Source organism: Macaca fascicularis, chromosome 1 (assembly GCF_037993035.2).
Source record: "Macaca fascicularis isolate 582-1 chromosome 1, T2T-MFA8v1.1".
Taxonomy (NCBI): domain Eukaryota; kingdom Metazoa; phylum Chordata; class Mammalia; order Primates; family Cercopithecidae; genus Macaca; species Macaca fascicularis.
Genome location: NC_088375.1, coordinates 70231486 through 70255711, shown reverse-complemented (window position 1 = coordinate 70255711; position 24226 = coordinate 70231486). Strand labels below are relative to the sequence as shown.

At 45.9% G+C, this 24226-nt stretch overlaps 1 protein-coding gene and 1 long non-coding RNA gene across 3 annotated transcripts; one reads left to right on the top strand and one right to left on the bottom strand.

Moving 5' to 3' along the window:
* Positions 1-2108: 2108 nt before the first annotated feature.
* NENF (neudesin neurotrophic factor) lies at positions 2109-13608 on the bottom strand. Of its 2 annotated transcripts, none has more exons than XR_012432862.1 (4): positions 13299-13608; positions 5847-6002; positions 3791-3894; positions 2109-2417 (listed from the first exon to the last, which is right to left on the bottom strand). XR_012432862.1 is itself a non-coding variant. In XM_005540782.5 (4 exons), exons 1-4 carry the CDS (start codon positions 13473-13475, stop codon positions 2241-2243), a joined length of 519 nt encoding a protein of 172 aa, XP_005540839.2. In that variant the 5' UTR covers positions 13476-13608; the 3' UTR covers positions 2109-2240. The 2 variants fall into 2 exon arrangements, 1 of the variants encoding a protein (XP_005540839.2); XM_005540782.5 differs by having other exon boundaries at positions 5942-6002.
* A 63-nt stretch (positions 13609-13671) lies between these two features.
* On the top strand, positions 13672-22294 carry LOC107129611 (uncharacterized). Its single transcript, XR_006699625.2, has 3 exons — positions 13672-14700; positions 17324-17475; positions 21467-22294. It is a non-coding gene; the product is annotated as an uncharacterized lncRNA (long non-coding RNA).
* The last annotated feature ends 1932 nt before the right edge of the window (positions 22295-24226 follow it).

The window sequence follows — 24226 nt, the reverse complement described above, 5'->3', positions numbered from 1 at the left end:
TGCTGGTGCTGGTCAGTCCTCAGGTTTGCCCAGGACAGAGTGGTTTTGTTTTCCGGGATGCAGGACTTTCAGTGCTAAAACCAGGAAAGTCCCAGGCAAATCAGAAAGTTTGGTCACTGTAGGAGAGTGTGCTGGGCCTGCAAGATGCCCCTGTTTGAAGGAGACAGGCTCACAAACAGGCAATCACAGCAAAGCAGGTGAGTCTAGGCTAAGGGGATCAATCACACAGGAGGGGGAGGGCTGCCTGGTACACATGCACCTAGGCTGAGTCTTAAAAGGAGGATATGAGCCTTCAGAGAAAAGAAACCATTATAGACATAGGAGCAGGAGGTGCATGAGGCAGAGACTTCAGGCCTCCCAGGATCTGTGCGAGACTTTCTTTAGGCCCTGCAGACCTCAATGATGCAGATTCTAAGGCTGATCTGTGCCCCCTCCCCTGGGGTTGCACCCACCCTTTCTGGAGCCCACACAGGCTGTCGATTTCTTACACACGGTCCTGGCTGGCTGGCAGCCTTTGATGTGCACTCAGGGAACTGGGCAGGGTTATCCTGGGAGAGGTGGTGAGCCTGAGACCATGAGGGAAAACTGCCTTCATGGGGGCAGAGTTCGGGAGTGGAGCAAACGGTGGTGTTGGAAAATTCCCAGAGCCTGAATTTGGAGACCTTGACCCACTGCAGAAATCCGTGTCTAAGGAGTGGAATTCTACCCACCCTCCCGCCCCCACATTACATGGTGATGTAGGGAGTGGTGGGCACGTAAGTAAAAGAAGTCATCTCTCAACTGTTCCCAAGGACTTGTACACTATTTATTTGTACATCCTGTTTTGGGGCCAAATGTCCTGATACAAACAACTTTGGCTTCTAGAATTCTAGGCCAAAAAGTCCTATCTGATAAGATCCAGGCACGTTACTCTTGGATGACCATCAAGCTCCCACCTTCTTGAGTGCGACCCAGAGGTTTACCATTGGACTCCCCAGCCCTGAAACACATTAAAGGTCAAACCTTGTCCTCAAAGTCTCTTGAGTTCTCCTTGTGATGACTGATAAGGCAATAAGGTGGTGTCTCAAAGTGTGCCTGGGCCCGTTTGTATCACAACTTCCTGAGCGGCTCACTACAAGCACTATTCCAGGCCATGTTCTAGAAATACTGAATCATAAGCGCTGGGGGTGGGGCCCAGGAATCAACATTTTGAACAATCACCTTAACAGATTATTCTGCTTAATGTGAAAATTCTCTCTTGGGGGCAGTTGCTATTTATTTTAATAAAATACAAGTTTTATGTCAAGGAAATTCATCTCCACTGTAAAATGTCCAGGATCCATCTAACACAGCATTTCTCAGCCTCAGTATGAATGAAATTTCGAACCAGATAATGCTTTGTCAGGTGCATTACAGAATGTTGACCAGCATCCCTGGCCTTGAGATGCCAGCAGCATCCTGCAGTCATGACAACCAAAAATTAAAAAAAAAAAAAAAATGTTGCCAGACATCACCCAATGTCCCCAGAGGGAAAAATCCACCCCCTCTAACTAAAGGGGCTTCCTCCTAAAATCTGACGTCAGTCCAGCGTAAGGAATATGCCTCTCCATTCTTGGAATGACCTCCGCCAGGCTCCGCCCACACTGACACCGGTCCTCCTCACCAGTCTCCAGCTGCGCATGCGCTGAAGCCAGTTCCCATCCTCACTCCAGCCGGGTTTCCTGCCTCCCTTCCCATCGCCCACCCTCCCACCTCACCACTCTCCTTTCCTGCCCCATCGCCAAAATGCCCCACCATCCAGCCCCGTAGGACTATGGAAGAACAACACAGCCCACCCACTTACGTGGGGTGCTGACGGGGCTCCAAGGAAATGGCCTCTGGGGAAGAATTCTCCTTTTGTAAAAATGGAGAATGTTTATTTTTGTTTTAATTATAAAGTGAACATGGTCACAGCTGAAAATTTGGCAAGTACAGAAAAGTATAAGGGTCGCTCAAAATCCCACTGCCCAGCCAGCTGACACTGATGTCTAGGAGGTGTCCCACTTTGGCTCTTATTGGCTCCTGGTGTGCGGACAGGGGTCCCCAGGTAGACAGAACCTCTGACCAAGGACAAAAGGAGGCATTTGCTCTTCCAGGGTAAGCATCTGTTTTATTCAGATCTGTGTGGCTCAGGGGCTCCAGGCAGCCCGTTTTGCAGGAGATTCAGCACCTAGTGTCTTCCTGACTCATTCTTCCAAGAACCTGCTCCTGCAGGTGGAACATCAGAACTCGTCCTTGATGTCAAAATGGGGCTGGTCTTCAGGCTTGAAGTCCAGGTTAGGGCTGCCATCCTCATTGAGAATTCTCCGGGCTGTGTAGCCAACGATGGGGTATTTGGCTTTGTACACTTTGGTGAAGACCTCATCCAGGGCCTCCAGTTCCTTGGCCGTGAGACCCGTCTTGGGGAGAAAAGCACAAGAAACACAGGAGATGGGGTAAGGGGATGGTGTTTGGCACTGGCCTTTCTCCATCCCTGCCTTGCCCACATCCCTAATGCAAGAGAAAAGGTATCTCAACAAACCAAATAATGGACAAATGGCTTAAGAGACATTGCTGTGTGGGGCAGGTGGGAGGGTATAACATACGGGGAGCAATGCTTCATCACACTTTGCAGTTTGACTGATGCAAGGATGCAGTTTGACTGATGCAGTTTGACTGATGCAAAGACTCCAAAGAGCACCATGACCATGCTGGGGTGGGGCAGGGCGTGCCCTGCTGCATCTGCATCCCCTTCCTTCCCCCACTTAATTCTCCCTCTCTCTACACTCCTCCCATTATACATTTGGCACCTTCCCCTTTCTTAAGTTCTTCATTCATTTTTGTAATATTGTTACATTCATTTTGTTATAAGTTTGGCTCATCTCAATTTATCTCAATGTCAGTTTGATGTTGAGCACTGTTGGGGGAAATTCCAGCCTTACTGTTGGGATTATTTAGACCTTGAATAGGTTTTAAAAAAAAAATTTTTTTTTTTTCTTTGAGATGAAGTCTCACTCTGTTGCCCAGCCTGGAGCACACTGGCACGATCTCAACTCACTGCAACCTCCGCCTCCTGGATTCGAGCAATTCTCCTGCCTCAGCCTCCCAAGTAGCTGGGATTACAGGCATGCACCACCACACTCAGCTAATTTTTGTATTTTTAGTAGAGATGGGGTTTCTCCATGTTGGCCTAGCTGGTCTCAAACTCCTGACCTCAGGTGATCCACCCACCTTGGCCTTCCAAAGTGCTAGGATTACAGGCATGATCCATCACTCCCGGTCTAAAAAATGTTTTAATGCTATCTTCTCCTTCACAGAAATATGAGCATAGAGGGAGACCTTTCTTCCCAATCTAGATCATCCACAAATCTACCAAGCATGGCCTGGGGAATGGGTCTCAGAGACTAATAGCAAGACTGTAAGGGGCTGAGGGGACGGGGTGGCAGGTACAGATCATAAGGAGCATTAGGTTGCCAAAGCAGGTTGGGGCCAAATTGTGATGATCACTGAGTTGGATCACAAGTTCGTAAGAGTTTGGACTTAACTCTAGGCAACAGACAGCCACGGAAGGTTTCTGAGTCAAGGTGACACGGCAGGATAATCTATTTCAAGAAAATGCCTAGCCACCACACCAAGCGGACCACAGGGGTAAATAAGCCAGTTAGGAAGCCTTGCTCCTGCCCAGAGGTAAAAAAAAAAAAAAAAAAGAAAGAAAGAAGGAAAAAAAGAAAAAGAGAAAAAGGCATGGACAAGGAGGTAGAGCATTTTAACAAAGGCTTATAATCTGGCTCACAGTGTCATGGGTGAGGTCTGCAGGATCCAAGGACATCTTGGCTACCCCTCTAGTGGAGTCCTTCCCGGTCAAGGCATTGTAAGGGGCTCCTCGTCCATAAAACTCTGTAGTGGGGAGGAAGGAAGAGACGTGAGTGTGGGTTTACATGCAGAGTAACCTGGAGCCTGCACGTGGGGGGCTCCCAAGGCCCCTACCCAATCCTAAAAAAGGCTCCAGGCTCACAGAGAGGCCAAACAATGGCGACATAAAGTCCAGTAAAGCCACCCCAGCCATCAGGTTGGATTCCATTCATTCTAAATGTGAAATAAGTCACACATGCAGGCTGAGCAGGGATTTTCAGAAAATACAAAATGAGAATAGTCCGCCTAAAACTTTTTTTTTTTTTTTTGACAGGGCCTCACTCTTGTCCAGGCTGGAGTACAGTGGCACGATCTTGGCTCACTGCAATCTCCACCTCCCAGGTTCAAGCGATTCTCCCACCTCAGCCTCCAGAGTAGCTGGGACTACAGGCATGCACCGCCATGCCCAGCTAATTTGTGTATTTTTTGAAGAGATGGGGTTTCATCATGTTGCCCAGGCTAGTCTTGAACTCCTGAGCTCACATGATCCACCCACCTTGGTCTCCCAAAGCGCTGGGATTACAAGCATGAGCCACTGTGCCCAGACCCACTCTCGCTCTTTTTTTTTTTTTTAACCTAAGTGTTAATACTGAGAAAATAGTCTCTTAAAAATATAAGAGACGCAGGCTGGGTGTGGTGACTCACGACTGTAATCCCAGCACTCTGAGAAGCCAAGATGGGCGGATCATTTGAGGTCAGGAGTTCAAAACCAGCCTGGCCAACATGGTGAAACCCCAGCTCTACTAAAAATACAAAAAATTAGCTGGGCATGGTGCTATACACCTGTAATCCCAATAACTCGGGCGGCTGAGGCAGGAGAACTGCTCGAACCTGGCAGGTGGAGGAGGTCGCATCACTGCACTCTAACCTGGGTGACAGAGCGAGACTCTATCTCCAAAAAAAAAATTAAAGATGCAAACAAGAAAAATGTTCCTTCTTCTTAAATGTTGGTGGAAGCCAAATCTATTTCCATTCAGCAGTGTTTGTTATCAAATAATAGATGAACCAATATAAAACTACCTCTAAGATATCCTTAGTAGTTACACTAAATGGCACTAAAATGTTCTGTAATGTACTATAATGCCAACTCTTTACTAAAGAACACTTCTCGGCCGGGCGCGGTGGCTCACGCCTGTAATCCCAGCACTTTGGGAGGCCGAGACGGGCGGATCATGAGGTCAGGAGATCGAGACTATCCTGGCTAACACGGTGAAACCCTGTCTCTACTAAAAAATACAAAAAACTAGCCAGGCAAGGTGGCGGGCGCCTGTAGTCCCAGCTACTCGGGAGGCTGAGGCAGGAGAATGGCGTGAACCCGGGAGGTGGAGCTTGCAGTGAGCTGAGATCCGGCCACTGCACTCCAGCCTGGGCGACAGAGCGAGACTCCGTCTCAAAAAAAAAAAAAAAAAAAAAAAATTAAAGAACACTTCTCTCATTGCTTCAACTAGGGTAAATCATCAAGTTTGAATTTAATTCTACAGGCAATGGAAAGCCATGGAAGGCTTTTGAGTAATATCATCATCAGAGGAAAAAACCCCTACTGAAGTAAAACACTGACAAAGATTAACTCAATCTGCTCATTTAAAATGGAAGGAAGGCCAGGTGTGGTGGCTCACGCCTGTAATACTAGCACTTTGGGAGGCCAAAGCGGGTGGATCACGAGGTCAGGAGTTCAAGACCAGCCTCGCCAAGATGGTGAAACCCCATCTGTACTAAAAATATTAAAAAATTAGCCGGGGGGTGGTGGTGAGTGCCTGTAATCCCAACTACTCAGAAGGCTGAGGCAGAGAATTGTTTGAACCCGAGAGGCGGAGTTTGCAGTGAGCCAAGATCGTGCCACCACACTCCAGCCTGGGTGACAGAGTGAAACTCCGTCTCAAAATTAAATTAAATTAAATTAAAACTAAAAAAAATAAAATGGAATGAAACAGACTTACCTAATGTTCCCTCCCTTTCCTCACACCTCCAAGTGCTGCTCACTCTGGCTTCTGTGCTCCCTGGAAATGAAGATTCAAAATGCCACACCACTTACCCTTTCCGGAGGTGACATCAAACACCACTCCCTTCACTGCCAAGTAGATGGGCTGATCTTCCTAGAAAGCAGGGGAGAAGCTGTGAATAGGAGGGGAAGAGCTGGCTCTTCCAGTGCAACTTAGTTAAATCTTCTCCCATCACAAGCTGAGCAAAGAGCAGTGGGTCAAGTCCCAATGGCCTTCTGTTAAGCCTGGTCCTTGGTGAGCTTGCCACCTGCCTGGGCAGCGTCATGCCCATGCACAGAAATTTGGAAAAGTCATAAAGTCTCATGACAAGAATGTGGCAATCCTCTCCTTTATAAAGAAAATCAGGGACCGGGTACAGTGACTCCCACCTGTAATCCCAGCACTGTGGGAGACCAAGGCGGACGGATCACCTGAGGTCAGGAGTTCAAGACCACCCTGGCCAATATGGCGAAACCGTACCTCTACTAAAAATACAAAAATTAGCTGGCCATGGTGGTGCATGCCTGTAATCCCAGCTGCTCGGGAGTCTGAGGCTGGAGAATCACTTGAACCCTGGAGCCAGAGGTCGTAGTGAACCAAGATCATGCCACTGCACTCTAGCCTGGGCGACACAGTGAGACTCCATCTCAAAAAAAAAGAAAATCAGGAACTGAAGCAACTTCATGGAGATGAAAATTCAAAAGAATAGTAAATGATGAATTACTTATCAGTCCAAATTTCCTTTCCTCTTCATCAATAGTCATACATTGATGTAACTGATACGAGCGATCTATTTTATATTTTGCTTCTTAAAGGTAACATTCCTTTATATAAACATTCCCACCAAAATGACTGTCACTTAACCAGCTCCATGGGGCCCCATCTTTTTTTTTTTGAGACGGAGTTTCGCTCTTATTGCCCAGGCTGGAGTGCAATGGCGCGATGTCAGCTCACTGCAACCTCCGCCTTCAGGGTTCAAGAGATTCTCCTGACTCAGTCTCTTGAGTAGCTGGGATTACAGGTACCCGCCACCACACCCGGCTAATTTTTGTATTTTTAGTAGAGACAGGGTTTCACCATGTTGGCCAGGCTGGTCTCGAACTCCTGACCTCAGGTGATCCACCCACCTCGGCCTCCCAAAGTGCTGGGATTACAGGCATGAGCCACTGCACCCAGCAGTCTCCTTTTTTTTTTTTTAACAATAAAATCTTTATCTCCTCCTTAAACTACTTACTTGAAGGTGTAAGTGCTAAGAGGAAGTCATATTAAAGGGGAAGAAAAGAATGTTTAGTGTTTTTGAGGCCTCAGAGTGACATAGATACCTCACACACATGCCACACAGAGGAATGGTCTTATCAGTAAACAGAGCATGCTGTGGTGGTGAGTTCTGACCCGGTATAGATGGACATCCAAGGATAGCAGAGTCCCCAGGGACAGACTCTCAGGCCCAGGAAATGGCAACTGAGAAGGTGGAGGGTGGGTGGAAGGCTTGGGAGTATAAATGCAGACGCAGGAATAGAAGTGACACAGAGACAGCCAGGCACAGTGGCTCCCAGCACTTTGGGAGGCTGAAGTGGGCAGATCACTTGAGGTTAGGAGATGGAGACCAGCCTGGCCAACATGGTGAAAACCTGTCTCTACTAAAAATACAAAAATTAGCCGGGTGTGGTGGTGGGTGCCTATAATCCCAGCTACTGGGGAGGCAGAATTGCTTGAACCCAGGAGGAGGAGGTTGCAGTGAGCCAAGATCACATTACTGCACTCCAGCCTTGATGACAGAGCAAGACTCTGTCTCCAAAAAAACAAAACACACACACACACACAAAACAAAATAAAATCAGCCACTGCACTGTAGTCTGGGTGACAGAGTGAGACTTTGTCTCAAAAACTAAACATAACTAAAATAAAATAATCTTGTGAGGCAGGTATTACTATACCCATTTTATAGGTGAAGAAACTGAGGCTTAGAGTTTACATAACCTGTCAAAGGTTTCTCTGCTGGTAAATAAAAAGTCAGGAGACTCATACCTGTCTGATTCTAAGCCTTTGCCCTTCCTAGGGCAATTCTTCCTTATTGAAAACTTGAATGCCAATCTCTGGCCTGCAATTTGTAGACAGTGAAACCCTGCTATCATAACAGGTGTGTGACAAGGCAAAAGCTATCGGTGAACATGTGCAAGCGATATCTCTACCTATCGGGGCAATTTTGACAAGAGTTGAAGAAAACAAGGTCCAAAGAAAGGCACTTCAGAACACACTACCTTTTTTTGCCTATTTTCATTTTTGTTCAACACACTCACTCTGTAACCTGTTATCTACAGGAGAGGTCCTCAAAATCACTTCCTCTATACAACCCTTACTAGAATTACTGGGAGAATGGAGTTTTAAAGAAGCACCAAGGAGATGCTGTCCAGATTTTTTTTCTTTTTTAAAATAGAGACAAGGTCTCACTATGTTGCCCAGGCTGGTCTCCGACTCCTGGGCTTCAGTGATCTTCCCAGCTCGGCCTCCCAAACTGCTGGTACTACAGGTGTGAACCACCACACCCCGCCCAGATTTGTAGCAAGCATTCGAAGAGAACTAATATATACCAAAGATTTTTCTATTCCCATATGTGAATGATTTAGGGAGCCATGCTATGGGATCACTCTGAGGCCCTACGATGCCTAAAAGGAAAGAACTGGCTCTTGGTGTGGTAGATCCAGAAGACAGTGTGGTTTGTGAAAGACACCAGCAGCCAGGACACCCATGCTTCACGGATTTCCCATCTGAAGCTGCCACTGGAGAACCACACAAACCCATGCATGGGTGTCTGAGCTCTCTCACCTTGAACCACACAGCGGGATGTGTGACTGATAGAGGCGGGTCTGCCTTGGCTCTCATCCAAGAAAGAAGGTTTTATATACAGTAGAAACAAGTCACTCATTGCTAGATGTTTCAGAAAGACTTGTTACGCAGTCTTGTTATACAATCCACAATCCCACAGCAGAAACTCTTGGGGATCAGATATGTTTTCGATATGAGAATTTGTCAGATTTTAGAAAGGTGTTATGGGGAACATACCAAATATGACGCAATACCTCTAGGGAGGTACAAGGCAACACCCATAATCAAACATGTTAGTATTTCTCCAGTGAAACATGAACATTCACACTAAATGGGATAAAGACTAACGTAGACTCGTAGCAGCTCCAACAAGGTTCTGTCATCAAGTGATTTTAGATCAAGTTGGGTTTTGCTGTCAAATGACTTGTGAAAAACAAAAATGTCTAGGTTTCAGAACTTACTAGATTTCTGTAGTGCATGAAAGGACTGCGGACCTGTTATAATGACTCTTGCTTGTATCTTTAAAAAGATAATAAAACTAATAGTAGCTAACATTTATTAAGGCTTACAGTGCTGAGCCCTATTCCAGGCCTATGCTAAGCCTGTGCACACCACCATCTCATTTAATGCGGCACTCACAAAACACCTGCTTAGAGGAGGAACTCTTTTTTTTTCTTTTGGTAGAGGTGAGGTCTCGCTATGTTGCCCAGGCTGGTCTCAAACTCCTGGTCTCAAGCAATCCTCCTGCCTCGACCTCCCTAAGTAAGTGCTGGGATTACAGGTGTGAGTCACCGCTTAGGAACTCTTATTATAACCATTGTGATTATTTATTTTATGTGTCAATTTGCATAGGTTACTGTACGCAGTTATTCAATCAAATACTCACCTAGATATTGCTGTGCGGGTATTTAGAAGTGTTTAACATCTACAATCAATTGGCTTTATATAAGGAGATTATCCAAGATGATCTGGGTGGTCCTAATCTCATAGTTGAAAGACCTTAACAAGGCTGGGTGCAGTGGCTCACCCCTGTAATCCCAGCACTTTGGGAGGCTGAGGTGGGTGGATCACAAGGTCAGTTCAAGACCAGCCTGGCCAAGATGGTGAAACCCTGTCTCTATTAAAAATACCAAAAAGTAGCCGGGCGTGGTGGTGGGCGCCTGTAATCCCAGCTACTCGGGACGCTGAGGCAGAGAAATGCCTGAACATGGGAGGTGGAGGTTGCAGTGAGCTGAGATCGCACCACTGCACTCCAGCCTGGGAGAAAGAGCAAGATTCTGTCTCAAAAAAAAAACAAAAAACACAAAGACCTGTGGGCTACAGCATCTGCTCCTGCCTGAGGGCTTCCAGCCTGCCCCTTCTGATAGCCTACCCTATATATTTCCAACTTGCCCAGTGAGCCCCCGCGATCGTGTAAACCAATCCTTATTGATAAACCATTTCTCTATCTATATATAGTTGACCCTTGAACAACACAGGGTTTGAACTGCATGGGTCCACTTATATGTGGATTTTCTTCCACCTCTGCCACCCCTGAGATAGCAACACCAACCACTCCTCTTCCTTCTCAGGATGCAGACCTTTATAATGATCCACTTTCACTTAATAGTAAATATATTTTCTCTTCTTTATGATTTTCCTAAGAACATTTTCTTTTCTCTAGCTTACATTACTGTAAGAATACAGTATATAATACATATACAAAATATGTGATAATCAACTCTATTCTTGGGTCTTGTGGTCAACAGTAGGCTATTAGTAGTTAAGTTTTGAGCCAGGCATGGAGGCTCACCCCTGTATTCCCAGCACTTTGGGAAACTCAGGTGGAAGAGTTGCTTGAGCCCAGTAGTTCGACACCAGCCTGGGCAACACAGGAAGACCCCATCTCCACAGAAAATTAAAAAGATAGCCAGGTGTGGTGGTGCATACCTGTAATGCCAGTAACTGGGGAGGCTGAGGTAGGAGGACTGCTTGAGCCCAGGAGGAGGCTGTAGTGAGCTGTGTTCCTGCCACTGCACTCCAAGCTTAGCAACAGAGTGAGACCCTGTCTCAAAAAAAAAAAAAAAAAAAAAGAAGAAGAAAAAAGAAAAAAAATTGTAGCTTTGGGGGTAGTCAAAAGTTATACATGGCTGGGTGCACACCTGTAATACTAGCTACTTGGGAGGCTATAACAGGAGGATCGCTTGGGCCAAGAGTGCCAGGCTGTAGTGCACCATGACTGTGCCTGTGAAAAGCCACTCACTCCAGTCTGGGCAACATAGCAAGACCCTGCCTCCAAAAGAAAAAGTTATATGCAGATTTTTGACTGCATGGGTGTCAGTACCCCAAACTCCTGTATTGCTCACGGATCATCTGTATAGATATAGATATCCAAATGGTTCTGTTCCCTAGTGAAACCTTGACTAATGCAAGTATCTTACAGATGAACAAAGTAGAGACTCAGAGAGGTTTAGTAATTTGCCCCAAATCACACAGCAGAACAGGAACCCAAAACCAGGTATGATCCAATGTAATACAAATTGTGACACTTCTGAGTCAAAGGGGGTGTTATTAATAATTATCCCTGGATAACAGGCATAGACTAGAACAATCTAGGTCAAACAACAGCTCAGCATAGCTTGAACCCACTGCACTCAACTGCCTCTCTCATCCCACACTCCCCTCCTCTCTCTGGCTCCTTCCTTCCACCTACAGAGATCCTCAGGCTCCACTCCCAAAACAATTGTTTCCTAACCCTGTTTTCATCTCAAGGTCCTCTCTCTGTTTCCCTCAGTTAAATTTCAATCTATAACATCAACATCAAAAAACCAAGGGTCTTTTCTCAGTCCTCATCTTGCAGTTCTGGCACTCTTGCTGGAACCTCAGTGGTGAACTCTCTCTTTCCTTAGATTTTGTGCCAGCGGTCCCAAAGATCATCAGGTCAGTTGGAGAGTCCCTAGAAGGAAGATTCCAAGAACTCAGCATATAGTTCTACTCACAGCTGGCAAGGAAAAACACAGAGGTAGAATCTAGGGGAATCTATGTGTAGGTTTCCTATGCTTTCTCCCTCCCATGAGGAAAAGCACACTCTTCCCCCAGCAACAAAACTTGACAACGTGTGCCATTCTTCTGACAGAACATTCTTCTGCTAGAGATGCCCATTAGACTCAGCACAAGAGGTTTTCAATGGGGGCTGGTCACATAGGGCACACTCTGCCTAGCATATACAGTGTTCAATACTAACCTCACCATCTGTATATACAGCCTAGGCAAGTGAGCCCACTCTTATTGGGTGAGAAATCTAGACACCAGACAAGTCCCACCCTTGCAAGCAGGATTTTCTAAGGAGAGCAGGCCTGTCACGTTAACTCTTTTCTGCACAGATGCCTGGACTCTGAACCATCTGGTTCCCTCTACTAATGGCAAAAAGGCATCCCTTAACATCCTCACATCCCAGCCATGTCTCCCTCCCTCGGTGTCCTCACTGACTCATGGTTCTAAACGGCCTCTTCACAAATGACGCCCAAACTGGCGTCACTGCCTAAGGGCCAGGTTTCTGACACCCCCTTGCAATCCCAGTCCATATAAGGCCAATTAACTCAGGAATTAGGGAGACCAGGCCAGAGGGTTTTGAAAAACATCAGGCCCCTTCCAGCTCTACCACTACCAGGTGGCAGGCCTCAGTTTTCTCATGTGTAAAAGCAGGAGATGGGTTCCTGCCAGCTCTGAAATGCTGTGGTACTATGACCTCACCCCAATGCCGTTCCCCCGCTCGGCATTTAATAACAGCACCCCAGTGGTCCTTGTCATGAGCAGCATCTTGCTGTCACACGACACAGCCATCGCACCAGTCCCAACCAACCCAGGTGGACAGGTGGTTGTGAGTTTTCTGGACGCCTCTAGACTATTGATTGACGTGTGTGGGTGTCTGTGTGTGTGTGTGGGTCTCTATTGACGTGTGTGGGTGTGTGTGTGGCGGGGGGGGGGGGTCTCTAACCTGCAGTTCACCCTCTACGCTCGCTTTCAGCTTTGGGTGAGCCCCAGGGGCACAGGCATAAAAGTGGGTTTGAGGAGTCCGATGCAGAGGAGGCCTGGGATACAGGAGCAGGAAAAAGAAGTGCAGGCAAAGACTGGCTTATCCCAGGACCTGTCCCAATTCCTACCTAACCCAGGGAGCAGACTTTGCTTCCCTCCCTCCGTCCCCCGCCACTCCCCACTATGCATGGGCACAGTAAGCACCTCAGCTGATGCTAATATGAAAACCAGAAAGTTCTGAAGTCTGTATGCAGATCATCAACGAAAAGGCGGCTAGAGGGGGAATCTCCCGGGGACCGAGGGGGAAGCTCAGGGTGGGGTATGCGGGCAAAGCGGGGCGCTCCGACCGTTGAGGACTCGCCCTCAACCCTCGGCCATCCGTCGGGGCCTAGATATAGGAGGCCCCGCCCGCCCGGGCAGAGCGCGGAGCCGGGTCTCCGGAAGGGGGCGCCCGCCGCGGGCCGCGCGTCCCCCAGGCTTCCTGGGCCGCGGGCGCCTCCTGGGTCCCAGCTCGGCTCACCGCAGACCGGACGCGATCCCGGGTCCCTCGGCCGGTGCCGCCCCGCCTACCTCCTCCCCGCCATAGCGGGCCAGCTCCTCCTCGGTAAAAAGACGCACTGGGGGCCCCCGCTCGGCAGGGCGCGGAGTCTGCCCAGCCCGGGCTGTGGGCAGCCCCAGGGCCAGCGCTAGGACCAGGGCCAGCGCTGCCAGCGGCCGCAGCCGCCGCCCCGGCGCGGGGCCCGCCATGGTGAGCGCGCAGCGCTTGGCAAGGCCAGCCAGGGCAGCGGGGTCTCAGCACGCCCGCCCCGCGGCCGGGAGTCCCAGCACGCCCGCCCAGCTGCCCGGAGTCCCGCCCCGCGCCCAGAGCCGGCCAGAGGGCGGGGAACCGATAGCCCCCGCCCTCCGCGCGCCTCCTGCGCCTCGGGGTGGGGCTGGCAGGGCTATTCGGGCGGCGCAGCTGGAAAGCTGGGAACTAGGATTGTAATCCTGAACTCCTAAATCCAAACTGCAGACTGGAAGTTACCAAAAAATGTCACAGTGGTTCCTTGATCAGATACAAAGATGACAGAGCCCGACATACCAGGACCTGGAAAGGTGTATTTCTAAAATAAGACCCCTGCTTTTATTTTTGGCTGACTTTTTTTCTTCCTAGTTGTGTTTAAGTTTCTGGTTCCCAAGAAGATTTTTGCAAAGGGTAGGGTGCTGTCACCGATATGCCCTGAAATAATAATAGCTAACATTTGTGCCAAACTTTGCTCATTACTTTATGCAACAAATATTTTTTGAGTACCTGCATGTACCAGGTCACTGGGGACTCATCACTGAAGAAGACAGATCCATGCCCACGTGGAGCTTACATTGTGTGGGCAGATAGACAATAAGATTCTAAGTATTATGTTAGATGGTGGTGAATACTAGGGAGAAAAAGCAGGGCAAAGAGATAGGGAGCACTGGGATGGCCATTTTATTTTATTTTATTGTTATGTATTTATTTATTTTTGAGACGGAGTCTGTCACCTAGGCTGGAGTGCAGTGGCACCATCTCGACTCACTGCAACCTCCACCTCCCGGGTTCAAGTGATTCTCCTGCGTCAGCCTCCAGAGTAGTTGGGATTACAGGCACCCACCACCATGCCCAGCTAATTTTTTTTTTTTTTTTTTTTAATTTTTAGTCAAGATAGGGTTTCACTATATGCTGGCCAGGCTGGTCTTGAACTCCTGACCTCAAGTGAACCATCCACCTCATCTTCCCAAAGTGCTGGGATTACAGGCTTGAGCAACGGTGCCCAGTTATGGGATGGTCATTTTAAATAGGCAGGTTAGGGAAGTCCTCACTGAGAACATGGTATTTGCCTAAAAATCTACAGGAGAGGAAGGAGGCGGTCTAGAGGGAAGAGCACTTTGGTCAAAGTAACAGGCTCATAAATGCGGAGGAATGAGGATACCCGGCTTGCTGGAGGATCAAGGGAAGGTAAGAGGGATAGATGAAGTCAGGAAGGAAGTGGGTAAGGGAGTCAGGGTGGATCTTGGAGGCCTCACAGGTTATTTTCCAGACTGGCTTTTACTCTGAGTAAATGGAATAGAGGAATTAACAGAAAAGGGGTCTCATTCCAGACCCAAGAGCAGGTTCTTAGATGTCCGCGGCAAAGAATCAGGGCAAGTTGCAGAGTATAATAGTTAAAGTAGTTTATTAGAAACTATTCCATTTCTAAGCCGGGCGTGGTGGCTCACGCCTGTAATCCCAGCACTTTGGGAGGCTGAGGCGGGCAGATCACAAGGTCAGGAGATCTAGACCTTCCTGGCTAACATGGTGAAACCTCGTCTCTACTAAAAATACAAAAAATTAGCCGGGTGTGGTGGCGGGCACCTGTGGTCCCAGCTACTCGGGAGGCTGAGGCAGGAGAATGGCGTGGGCCCGGGAGGCAGAGCTTGCAGTGAGCCAAGATCGCGCCACTGCACTCCAGCCTGGGCGACAGAGCGAGACTCCGTCTCAAAAAAAAAAAAAAAAAAAGAAACTATTCCATTTCTAATAATAGTACTACTCTATTTCTGAGTAGTATACTTGCTTGCAAGTAGTAGTAAGCAAGTATTGCTTATGTAGGAGCACCTCTGCCTTCAATGTAATGCTTGCTTTTATAGGGCTACAACTAGTGTACTTTATTACAAAGGCCTATGATCAGCTTGTGACAGACTATTAGTATTGTTATTCTCTTGTGTAACTATTGATTTCAGGGAAAATTTATGGGTGTACTGTTATCTTTAGAGTGAAACTCTTTTTTTTTTTTTTTTTTTGAGACGGAGTCTGGCTCTGTCACCCAGGCTGGAGTGCAGTGGTGCGATCTCCGCTCTCTGCAAACTCCACTGCCTCCCGGGTTCACGCCATTCTCCTGCCTCAGCCTCCCTAGAAGCTGGGACTACAGGTGCCGGCCACCACGCCTGGCTAATTGTTTTGTATTTTTAGTAGAGATGGGGTTTCACCGTATTTGCCAGGATGGTCTCCATCTCCCAACCTCGTGATCCGCCCGCCTCGGCCTCCCACAGTGCTGGGATTACAGACATGAGCCACAGCGCCTGGCCTAGAGTGAAACTCATTTTTAAACTAAGAATACCTTTTTTCCATTATCTCATTTCCTCCACCATTAACATCTTGTGAAGAGTGCCTATCTTCCTGGGAAAGTCACCCAGCAGATTTGGCTTGATCTGACCTTTATTCAAGATGGAGTCACTCTGGTTAGGACACTTCTGACATAATTCCGTCCTCCTTTCTACAAGTAGACCCTTAATCCTAAGGGGTGTAGGGGGACAGAAATCCATCTTTAGTAACTTCTTCAAGCTGAACAGAAGTGATGATATTCCTGCCTAACCATTAGGATCCCTTTGCCTAAAGTAGAGAGCTAGCCAGTCAGAGAGCATCTGTATAGTGAGGACCAATCCTACATAATTCTAAGTCCTGGAAAAAGGTGAAATCTAGAAGATTAATGTGTTGAATTTAAAGAAGCATTGAGTAAGCATAACTTTTATTCCTACATAAAAAGTACAATGCAATATATTCCACAGCACAAAACAGAATGGATAGAATTATCCCAAGCATGCTAAACAAAAAAGTTTTCGAAGGACTAGGCAGCTGTTAGAACCAAGCTGATATGGGGTCAACTGACAGCATGTCAACGGCAGAGATATGGGTGTCAAAGTCTTTTGTGGCCTGAGTAATATTATGTGAATAGTCTGGAATATATACATAACATTCTGTTTTGATTATAGTACAAGTTCCCCCTTTGAGCTGCTGTTAACATGTCCAGAGCCATAGGTTCATAAGGCTGTCTGTCTAATTTGAGATGTTTCTTCAGTCCAGAGGGTAAGGGCATGGGGTATATTATTGAAAACTGCAGCTGTGTTTAGCTACGGCTTTGACTTGAAGCTCCGTGTCAATTGTGGCTGCCTGTGGGGAGAAGATAGTGTCAGACCTCTGAGCCGAAGCTCAGCCATTGTAACCCCTGTGACCTGCACATATATGTCCAGATGGCCTTCAGGAGCCGAGAAGTCTGGAGTAGCCAAAAAAACACAAAAGAACTTAAACAGCCAGCTCCTGCCTTAACTGATTGACCAATCTTATGACATTCCACTGTTGGGAGCAAGCCCCCCAAAATCTGCCCATAAACTGGCCCCAAAACTGGCCATAAACAAAATCGCTGCAGCACTATGACATGTCCATAATGGCCCTAATGCCCAAGTTGGAAGGTTGTGGGTTTACGGGAATGAGGGCAAGGAACAACTGGCCCGCCCAGGGTGGAAAACTGCTTAAAGGCATTCTTAAGCCACAAACAATAGCATGAGCGATGTGTGTCTTAAGGGCGTGTTCCTACTGCAGTTAACTAGCCCAACCTATTCATTTAATTCGGCCCATCCCTTCGTTTCCCATAAGGGATACTTTTAGTTAATTTAATATCTATAGAAACAATGCTAATGACTGGTTTGCTGTTAATAAATATGTGGATAAATCTCTGTTCAGGGCTCTCAACTCTGAAGGCTATGAGACCCCTGATTTTCCACTTCACACCTCTATATTTCTGTGTGTGTGTCTTTAATTCCTCTAGCGCCGCTGGGTTAGGGTCTCCCCAACCGAGCTGGTCTCGGCAAGTGGCGCCCAACGTGGGACCTCAAATCCAGGCCAAAGGGTCACCGGAGTAACGGTTGGAACGGAAAACTAGCTGGAGGACACCCAAGTACTCTTAAAGTAATCCCCGTGGTGAGTAAGAAGGGGAGCTCAGAAGCATCAGGGTAACAGTGGGACAGGTTTGGGTTCTGGTTCGTTTCACCTTTGAACTTTTTAACACTGATAATGAAGAGGAACAAGAGTATAGCAAAGTAGCAGAAGAGATTACAGAGCATGTTTATTTGCCAGCTGAAGCTAAAGTGGCAAAGGAAGGAGAGGTTCATCCCTACCCTTCTGCACCCCCTCATTATTATTTTGAAGAAAATGACCCCCCAGATCTTTTTTTCCCAGAGGACACAGGGCAAAAAGTAGTTGCCCTAGTGACTGTTTGAGCAGCACCTTGAGCAACTGCTCTTAGTTCTATTCAGGCAGCAATTCAGCAAGCTAGACGAGACGGTGATTTAGAGGCCTGGCAGTTCCCTATTAGAATACACCCCCCAGATCAAGAGGGAAATATTATAGCTACATTTGAGCCTTTTCCTTTTAAATTACTCAAAGAATTAAAACAAGCAATAAATCAGTATGAACCAGGTTCTCCTTTCATCATGGGACTGTTAAAGAATGTTACTGTTTCCAGTCAGATGATTCCTACCGACTGGGATGCTCTTACTCGAGCTTGTCTAACTCCTGCTCAGTTCTTACAGTTTAAAACTTGGTGGGCAGATGAAGCTTCCATTCAGGCTGCTTGCAATGCCCAGGACCAACCTCAAATTAATATAACTGCAGACCATCTTTTGGGAGTTGGTGGCTGGGCTGGTTTAGATGCACAACTGGTCATGCAGGATGATGCCATAGAACAGCTTAGGGGGCTGTGCATTAGAGCTTGGGAAAAAATCACTTCAGGTGGAGAACAATACCCTTCCTTTAGTGCTATAAAACAGGGACCCAGAGAACCATATGTTGATTTTATAGCTCGGTTACAGGAGTCTCTTAAAAAGATGATTGCAGATTCAGCTGCTCAGGATATAGTGTTGCAGTTATTAGTTTTCGACAATGCTAATCCCGATTGCCAGGCTGCTCTGCAACCTATTAGAGGGAAAGCACATTTAGTTGATTATATCAAGGCCTGTGATGGTATTGGAGGTAATCTGCATAAAGCTACTTTGTTGGCACAGGCAATGGCAGGACTGACAGTGGATAAAGGAAATACTCCATTTCCTGGAGCTTGTTTTAACTGTGGGAAGCATGGTCATACTAAAAAAGAACGTAGAAAAAAATTAGCAAGTCAGGCCACCAGATAGGGGAAAAAAGAAAACTGTTGAGCCTGAGATATGTCCAAAATGTAAAAAAGGAAAACTCTGGGCTAGTCAGTGTCACTCTAAGTTTGATAAAGATGGGAACCCGATTTTGGGAAACGCCATGAGGGGCCTGTCCCAGCCCTGTTCTAAACCAGGGCATTTCCAGCTAAGGCCATTCCCTCACCCCTGAACAACGTCTGTCCTCTGCCACAGCCTGTAGTGCCACAGTAGATTTATGCTGCACAAAAGCTGTGAGCCTTCTGCCTGGGGAACCCCCGCAAAAGGTCTCAATAGGAGTCTGTGGACCCTTGCCAGCAGGGACAATAGGATTACTTTTAGGAAGGTCTAGTGTAAGTTGAAAAGGCTTACAAATACATACAGGAGTCATTGATTCAGATTACAATGGGGAAATTCAAATTGTTATATCTACTTCTGTTCCCTGGAAAGCAGAGCCAGGAGAGCACATAGCATAGCTCCTGATTGTGCCATATGTGGGAATGGGAAAAAGTGAAATTAAATGAACAGGAGGATTTGGAAGCACAAATAAACAAGGCAGAGCAGCTTATTGGGTAAATCAAATTACTGATACACATCCTACCTGTGAAATAACTATTCAAGAAAAGAAATTTTAAGGTTTGGTAGATATGGGAGCAGACATTTCAATAATTTCTCTGCAGCACTGGCCGTTCACATGGCCAATTCAATCCACTCAATTTAACATAGTTGGAGTTGCTAAAGCCACTGAAATATATCAAAGTAGTTACATTTTGCATTGTGAGGGGCCTGATGGACAACCTGGGACTATTCAACCAATTATAACTTCTGTACCTATACATTTATGAGGAAGAGATTTGTTACAACAATGGGGAGCACAAGTTCTAATTCCAGAACAATTATACAGCCCTCAAAATCAACATAGAATGCATGAAATGGGGTGTGTCCCAAGGACTAGAAAAAAGTTTGCAAGGTTTGAAAGAACCGCTTCAAGCGGAAAAACAAAGTTCCCACCAAAGATTAGGAAATAATTTTTAATGGCAGCCACTGTTAAGCCTCCAGAACCTATGCCTTTAAAATGGTTAACAGATAAGCCAATTTGGATAGAACAATGGCCGCTAAGTAAAGAAAAACTGGAGGCTTTAGAGAAATTAGTTGCTGAACAATTAGAAAATGGGCACATAGCTCCAACATTTTCTCCTGGGAATTCTCCAGTTTTTGTAATTAAGAAAAAAATCAGGTAAATGCAGAATGTTAACTGACTTAAGAGCCATCTATTCAGTTATACAACCTATGGGAGCATTACAGTGAGGATTGCCTTCTCCTACTATAATTCCAAAAAAATGGCCTTTAATTGTCATGGATTTAAAGGACTGTTTCTTTACTATCCCTTTAGCTGAGCAAGACTGTGAACGGTTTGCATTTACAATTCCTGCTGTAAACAACCTGCAGCTGCTAAGCATTATCGTTGGAAAGTGTTGCCACAGGGCATGTCAAACAGCCCAACAATTTGCCAGAGGTTTGTAGGGCAAGCAGTTGAACCTACTTGTAAAACATTTTCACAGTGTTACATTATTCACTATATGGATGATATACTTCGTGCTGCCCCCACTCGAGAAATATTATTCCAATGTTATGATCACTTGCAAAATTTGATTTCTCGTGCTGGTTTAATTATAGCTCCTGTCAAAATTCAGACTACTACTCCCTACTCCTACTTGGGGACCTTAGTAAATGACACTACCACCATGCCACAGAAAGTAGCCATATGTAGGGATAAATTAAAAACATTAAATGATTTTCAAAAATTACTGTGGGATATTAATTGGATATGACCTGCTCTAGGCATTCTTACCTATGCCATGAGTAACCTGTTTTCTACCCTTAGAGGAAATCCTAGTCTCACTAGCCCACGCAATTAACAAAAGAGGCTGAGGCAGAGTTACAACTGATTGAAAAGCAAGTCCATAAAGCTCAGATAAATAGAATAGGTCCAGAGAAGACTCTAGATTTGCTAACTTTTTCAACTCAGCGTTCACCTACTGGTGTTATTGTCCAAGAAAAGGGCTTAGTAGAGTGTCTTTTTCTTCCACATATTACTTCACAGACTCTAACTCCTTATTTAGATCAAATCGCTACTATGATAGGGATTGGGAGAACTTGGATTGTTAAATTACATGAACATGATCCCGGAAAAATTATTGTCCCTCTCATGAAAGCACAAATACAGCGAGCATTTATAAATAGTCTTACTTGGCAAACCCATTTAGCTGACTTTGTGGGTATTCTCGATAGTGGTTTTCCTAAAACGAAGCTGTTTCAGTTTTTGAAATTAACTAATTGTATTCTCCCTAAAATAACTAAATTTAAACCAATTGAAGGTGTTGAGAATGTTTTTACAGATAGGTCTAGTAATGGTAAAGCTTCTTATTTTGGCTCAAAAAGTAAAGCTTTCCAGACATCCTATACTTCAGCTCAAAAAGCAGAGCTTATAGCAGTGATTGAGGTATTGACTGCTTTTTATATGCCTATTAATGTGATTTCTGATTCTTCATACGTGGTTCATTCCACACAGTTAATTGAAAATGCTCAGTTGTGATTTCATACAGAAGAACAATTGATGACAAAAACAAAAAAGGAGGAGAAATAGGGATTATAAGACAGCCCATACACAATTGAATCTAGCATTATTTGGTGAAAAGATCCAATAACGAAAAGGCCCAATAATAAAAAAAATTAAGAAATAGGTAAAATAATAACTTAGGGTAGAGGTTTTGCTTGTATTTCTCCAGGCCAAAATCGACAGCCGATTTGGATATATCCAGACACCTAAAACCTTATCATGAGCCAGATGCCGAGGAAGAGACTCTGGGAGCATCCCGAGGACCCCCCAGTTGCAGCCATGTTGAGACTAACGCTGAGGAGGACCCCCAACTGTCACGAGCAGCATGCGTTGAACACAGCCACCCACCTGGGACAGATCAAGAAGCTGTCACAGATGGCAGAAGAAAACCTAAGGAAAGCCAGACAACCAGTCACAATGACCTTGAGCATTCCTTCAATAAGGGCTGATAATAATGCCTGGATGCAATCACTCTGACACAGTTACACATGCTTTCTGATCTCAGTATTTACCATAATAAATCTGCTCCTATAATTGAGGCATACTGCCCTTAAAAATCTGTTTTGTAAACAGGATTGGACCCAGTTGGAAAAAATGAACATACTTGTTTAGGAAGATTGCATCGCAGAACAGGCAGACTTGTTGCAAAATGATTCCTATGGAATCATTATTAATTTGTCCCCTAAGGGGATGTTTAGCTTGAATTGCACCTCTCAGTCTGCATGCCACGGTCACACTATGTTCAGATGATCTGAACAAAATGGTCAGATGGTAGAAATGATAAGAAGTACAGCAAAAGTTCCTATTATCTGGAACCATGGCGATATAGTGGTACCTCAACTTCAAATGATATGGCCCGCTCTAGGAGCTTCACATAAGGATTTGTGGAAACTATTAAATGCTCTTAGTAAGATCAAAATTTGGGAAAGAATAAAAAAGCATCTAGAAGGACACTCTACAAACTTGTTTTTGGATATAGCAAAATTAAAAGAACAAATATTTAAAGCATCCCAGGCACACCTGACCTTAATGCCAGGAACTGGAGTGCTTAAAGGAGCTGCAGACAAATTAGCAGCTAGTAACCTGTTAAAATGGATAAAAACACTTGGAAGCGCTGTGATTTCCATGATGATGGTGCTTTTAATCTGTGTTGTTTGTCTTTGTATAATCTGCAGATGCAGATAAAGTAGCTCACCATGACAAAGCTGCCCTTGCTTTTATCTCGTTGCAAATCAAAGAAGGGAGACATGTTGGGAACAAGCCCCCCAAAACCCAGCCATAAACTGGCCCCAAAACTGGCCATAAACAAAATATCTGCAGCACTATGACATGTCCATAATGGCTCTAACGCCCAAGCTGGAAGGTTGTGTGTTTACAGGAATGAGGGCAAGGAACACCTGGCACGCCCAGGGTGGAAAACTGCTTAAAGGCATTTTTTTTTTTTTTTTTTTTTTTTTTTTTTTTTTTTGAGATGGAGTCTCGCTCTGTCACCCAGGCTGGAGTGCAGCGGCCGGATCTCAGCTCAGTGCAAGCTCCGCCTCCCGGGTCTACGCCATTCTCCGGCCTCAGCCTCCTGAGTAGCTGGGACTACAGGCGCCTGCCACCTCGCCTGGCTAGTTTTTTGTATTTCTTAATAGAGACGGGGTTTCACCGTGTTAGCCAGGATGGTCTCGATCTCCTGACCTTGTGATCTGCCCGTCTTGGCCTCCCAAAGTGCTGGGATTACAGGCTTGAGCCAAAGCCACAAACAATAGCATGAGCAATGTGTGTCTTAAGGGCATGTTCCTGCTGCAGTTAAGTAGCCCAACCTATTTATTTAATTCGGCCCATCCCTTTGTTTCCCATAAGGGATACTTTTAGTTAATTTAATATCTATAGAAACAATGCTAATGACTGGTTTGCTGTTAATAAATATGTGGGTAAATCTGTGTTCAGGGCTCTCAGCTCTGAAAGCTGTGAGACCCCTGATTTTCCACTTCACACCTCTATATTTCTGTGTGTGTGTCTTTAATTCCTCTAGCGCCGCTGGGGCGAGCTCAGCATTCCACCATTATGACTTGTTCCTGCCCTGCCCCAACTGATCAATCGACCTTGTGACATTCTTCTTCTGGACAATGAATCTTATGATCTCCCCACCATGCACCTTGTGACCCCCTCCTCTGCTAACAATAGATAACCACCTCTAACTGTAACATTCCACTGCCTACCTCAGTCCTATAAAGCTGCCCCTCTCCTATCTCCCTTCGCTGACTCTCTTTTCGAACTCAGCCCACTTGTACCCGAGTGAATAAACAGCCTTGTTGCTCACACAAAGCCTGTTTAGGTGGTCTTCTATACGGACACACATGACAGATAGCCAATGGGTAAAACAACCAAGAAGTCTGCTTTTGTCACTTATGATTAGCTCTTACAGTTTCCCAGTTAGATGGGAGAGATTATAATCTAGTGAGGATACATCCTGGGAGATGAGGATGACCCTATGTACATCTTCCAGTCCAATTATAAGGCATGTATGGCCAGCCATGTGACCCACATGCCCATAACCAACCCCAAGGAGAAATATAAGCACCTAGCCATAAAGACTCATCTTGCCATCCCATCCACATTTGGCTAGTTACAAGAAGTGTGCAATTATAGTGTTGGGGTAGTAACCATTCCATATTACAGGTTTCAGTGTGGTGATCACTGCTATTGTCTTTCAAAGCATAGGGGCACTCTGCCTAATACCTGAACTTATACAGCTGTCATTCATTCATCATGTACAGTATAACCTAAAGTCAGAGTGGAGTTTAATTTTCTGATCAAACTAAAAAGAGGCTTCTTTGTTTCACGGTGGGAAGGGAAAGGGCTGGGCCCTGTTTTTCAGTAGAAGGGAAAAAGGGTTGTCCATTTACCCCAATCATAATAATTTCCCCATATGCTCATAGTG

What these genes read in the sequence shown, in the direction of transcription:
- NENF (XM_005540782.5), bottom strand. Translation starts at nt 13,475, where the DNA reads ATGGCGGGCCCCGCGCCGGGGCGGCGGCTGCGGCCGCTGGCAGCGCTG. An exon ending in TGATGTCACCTCCGGAAAGG is followed by an intron (nt 3,895 to 5,941) that starts GTAAGTGGTGTG and finishes TCCCCACTACAG; the next exon opens with AGTTTTATGGACGAGGAGCC. An exon ending in CAGACCTCACCCATGACACT is followed by an intron (nt 2,418 to 3,790) that starts GTGAGCCAGATT and finishes TTTCTCCCCAAG; the next exon opens with ACGGGTCTCACGGCCAAGGA.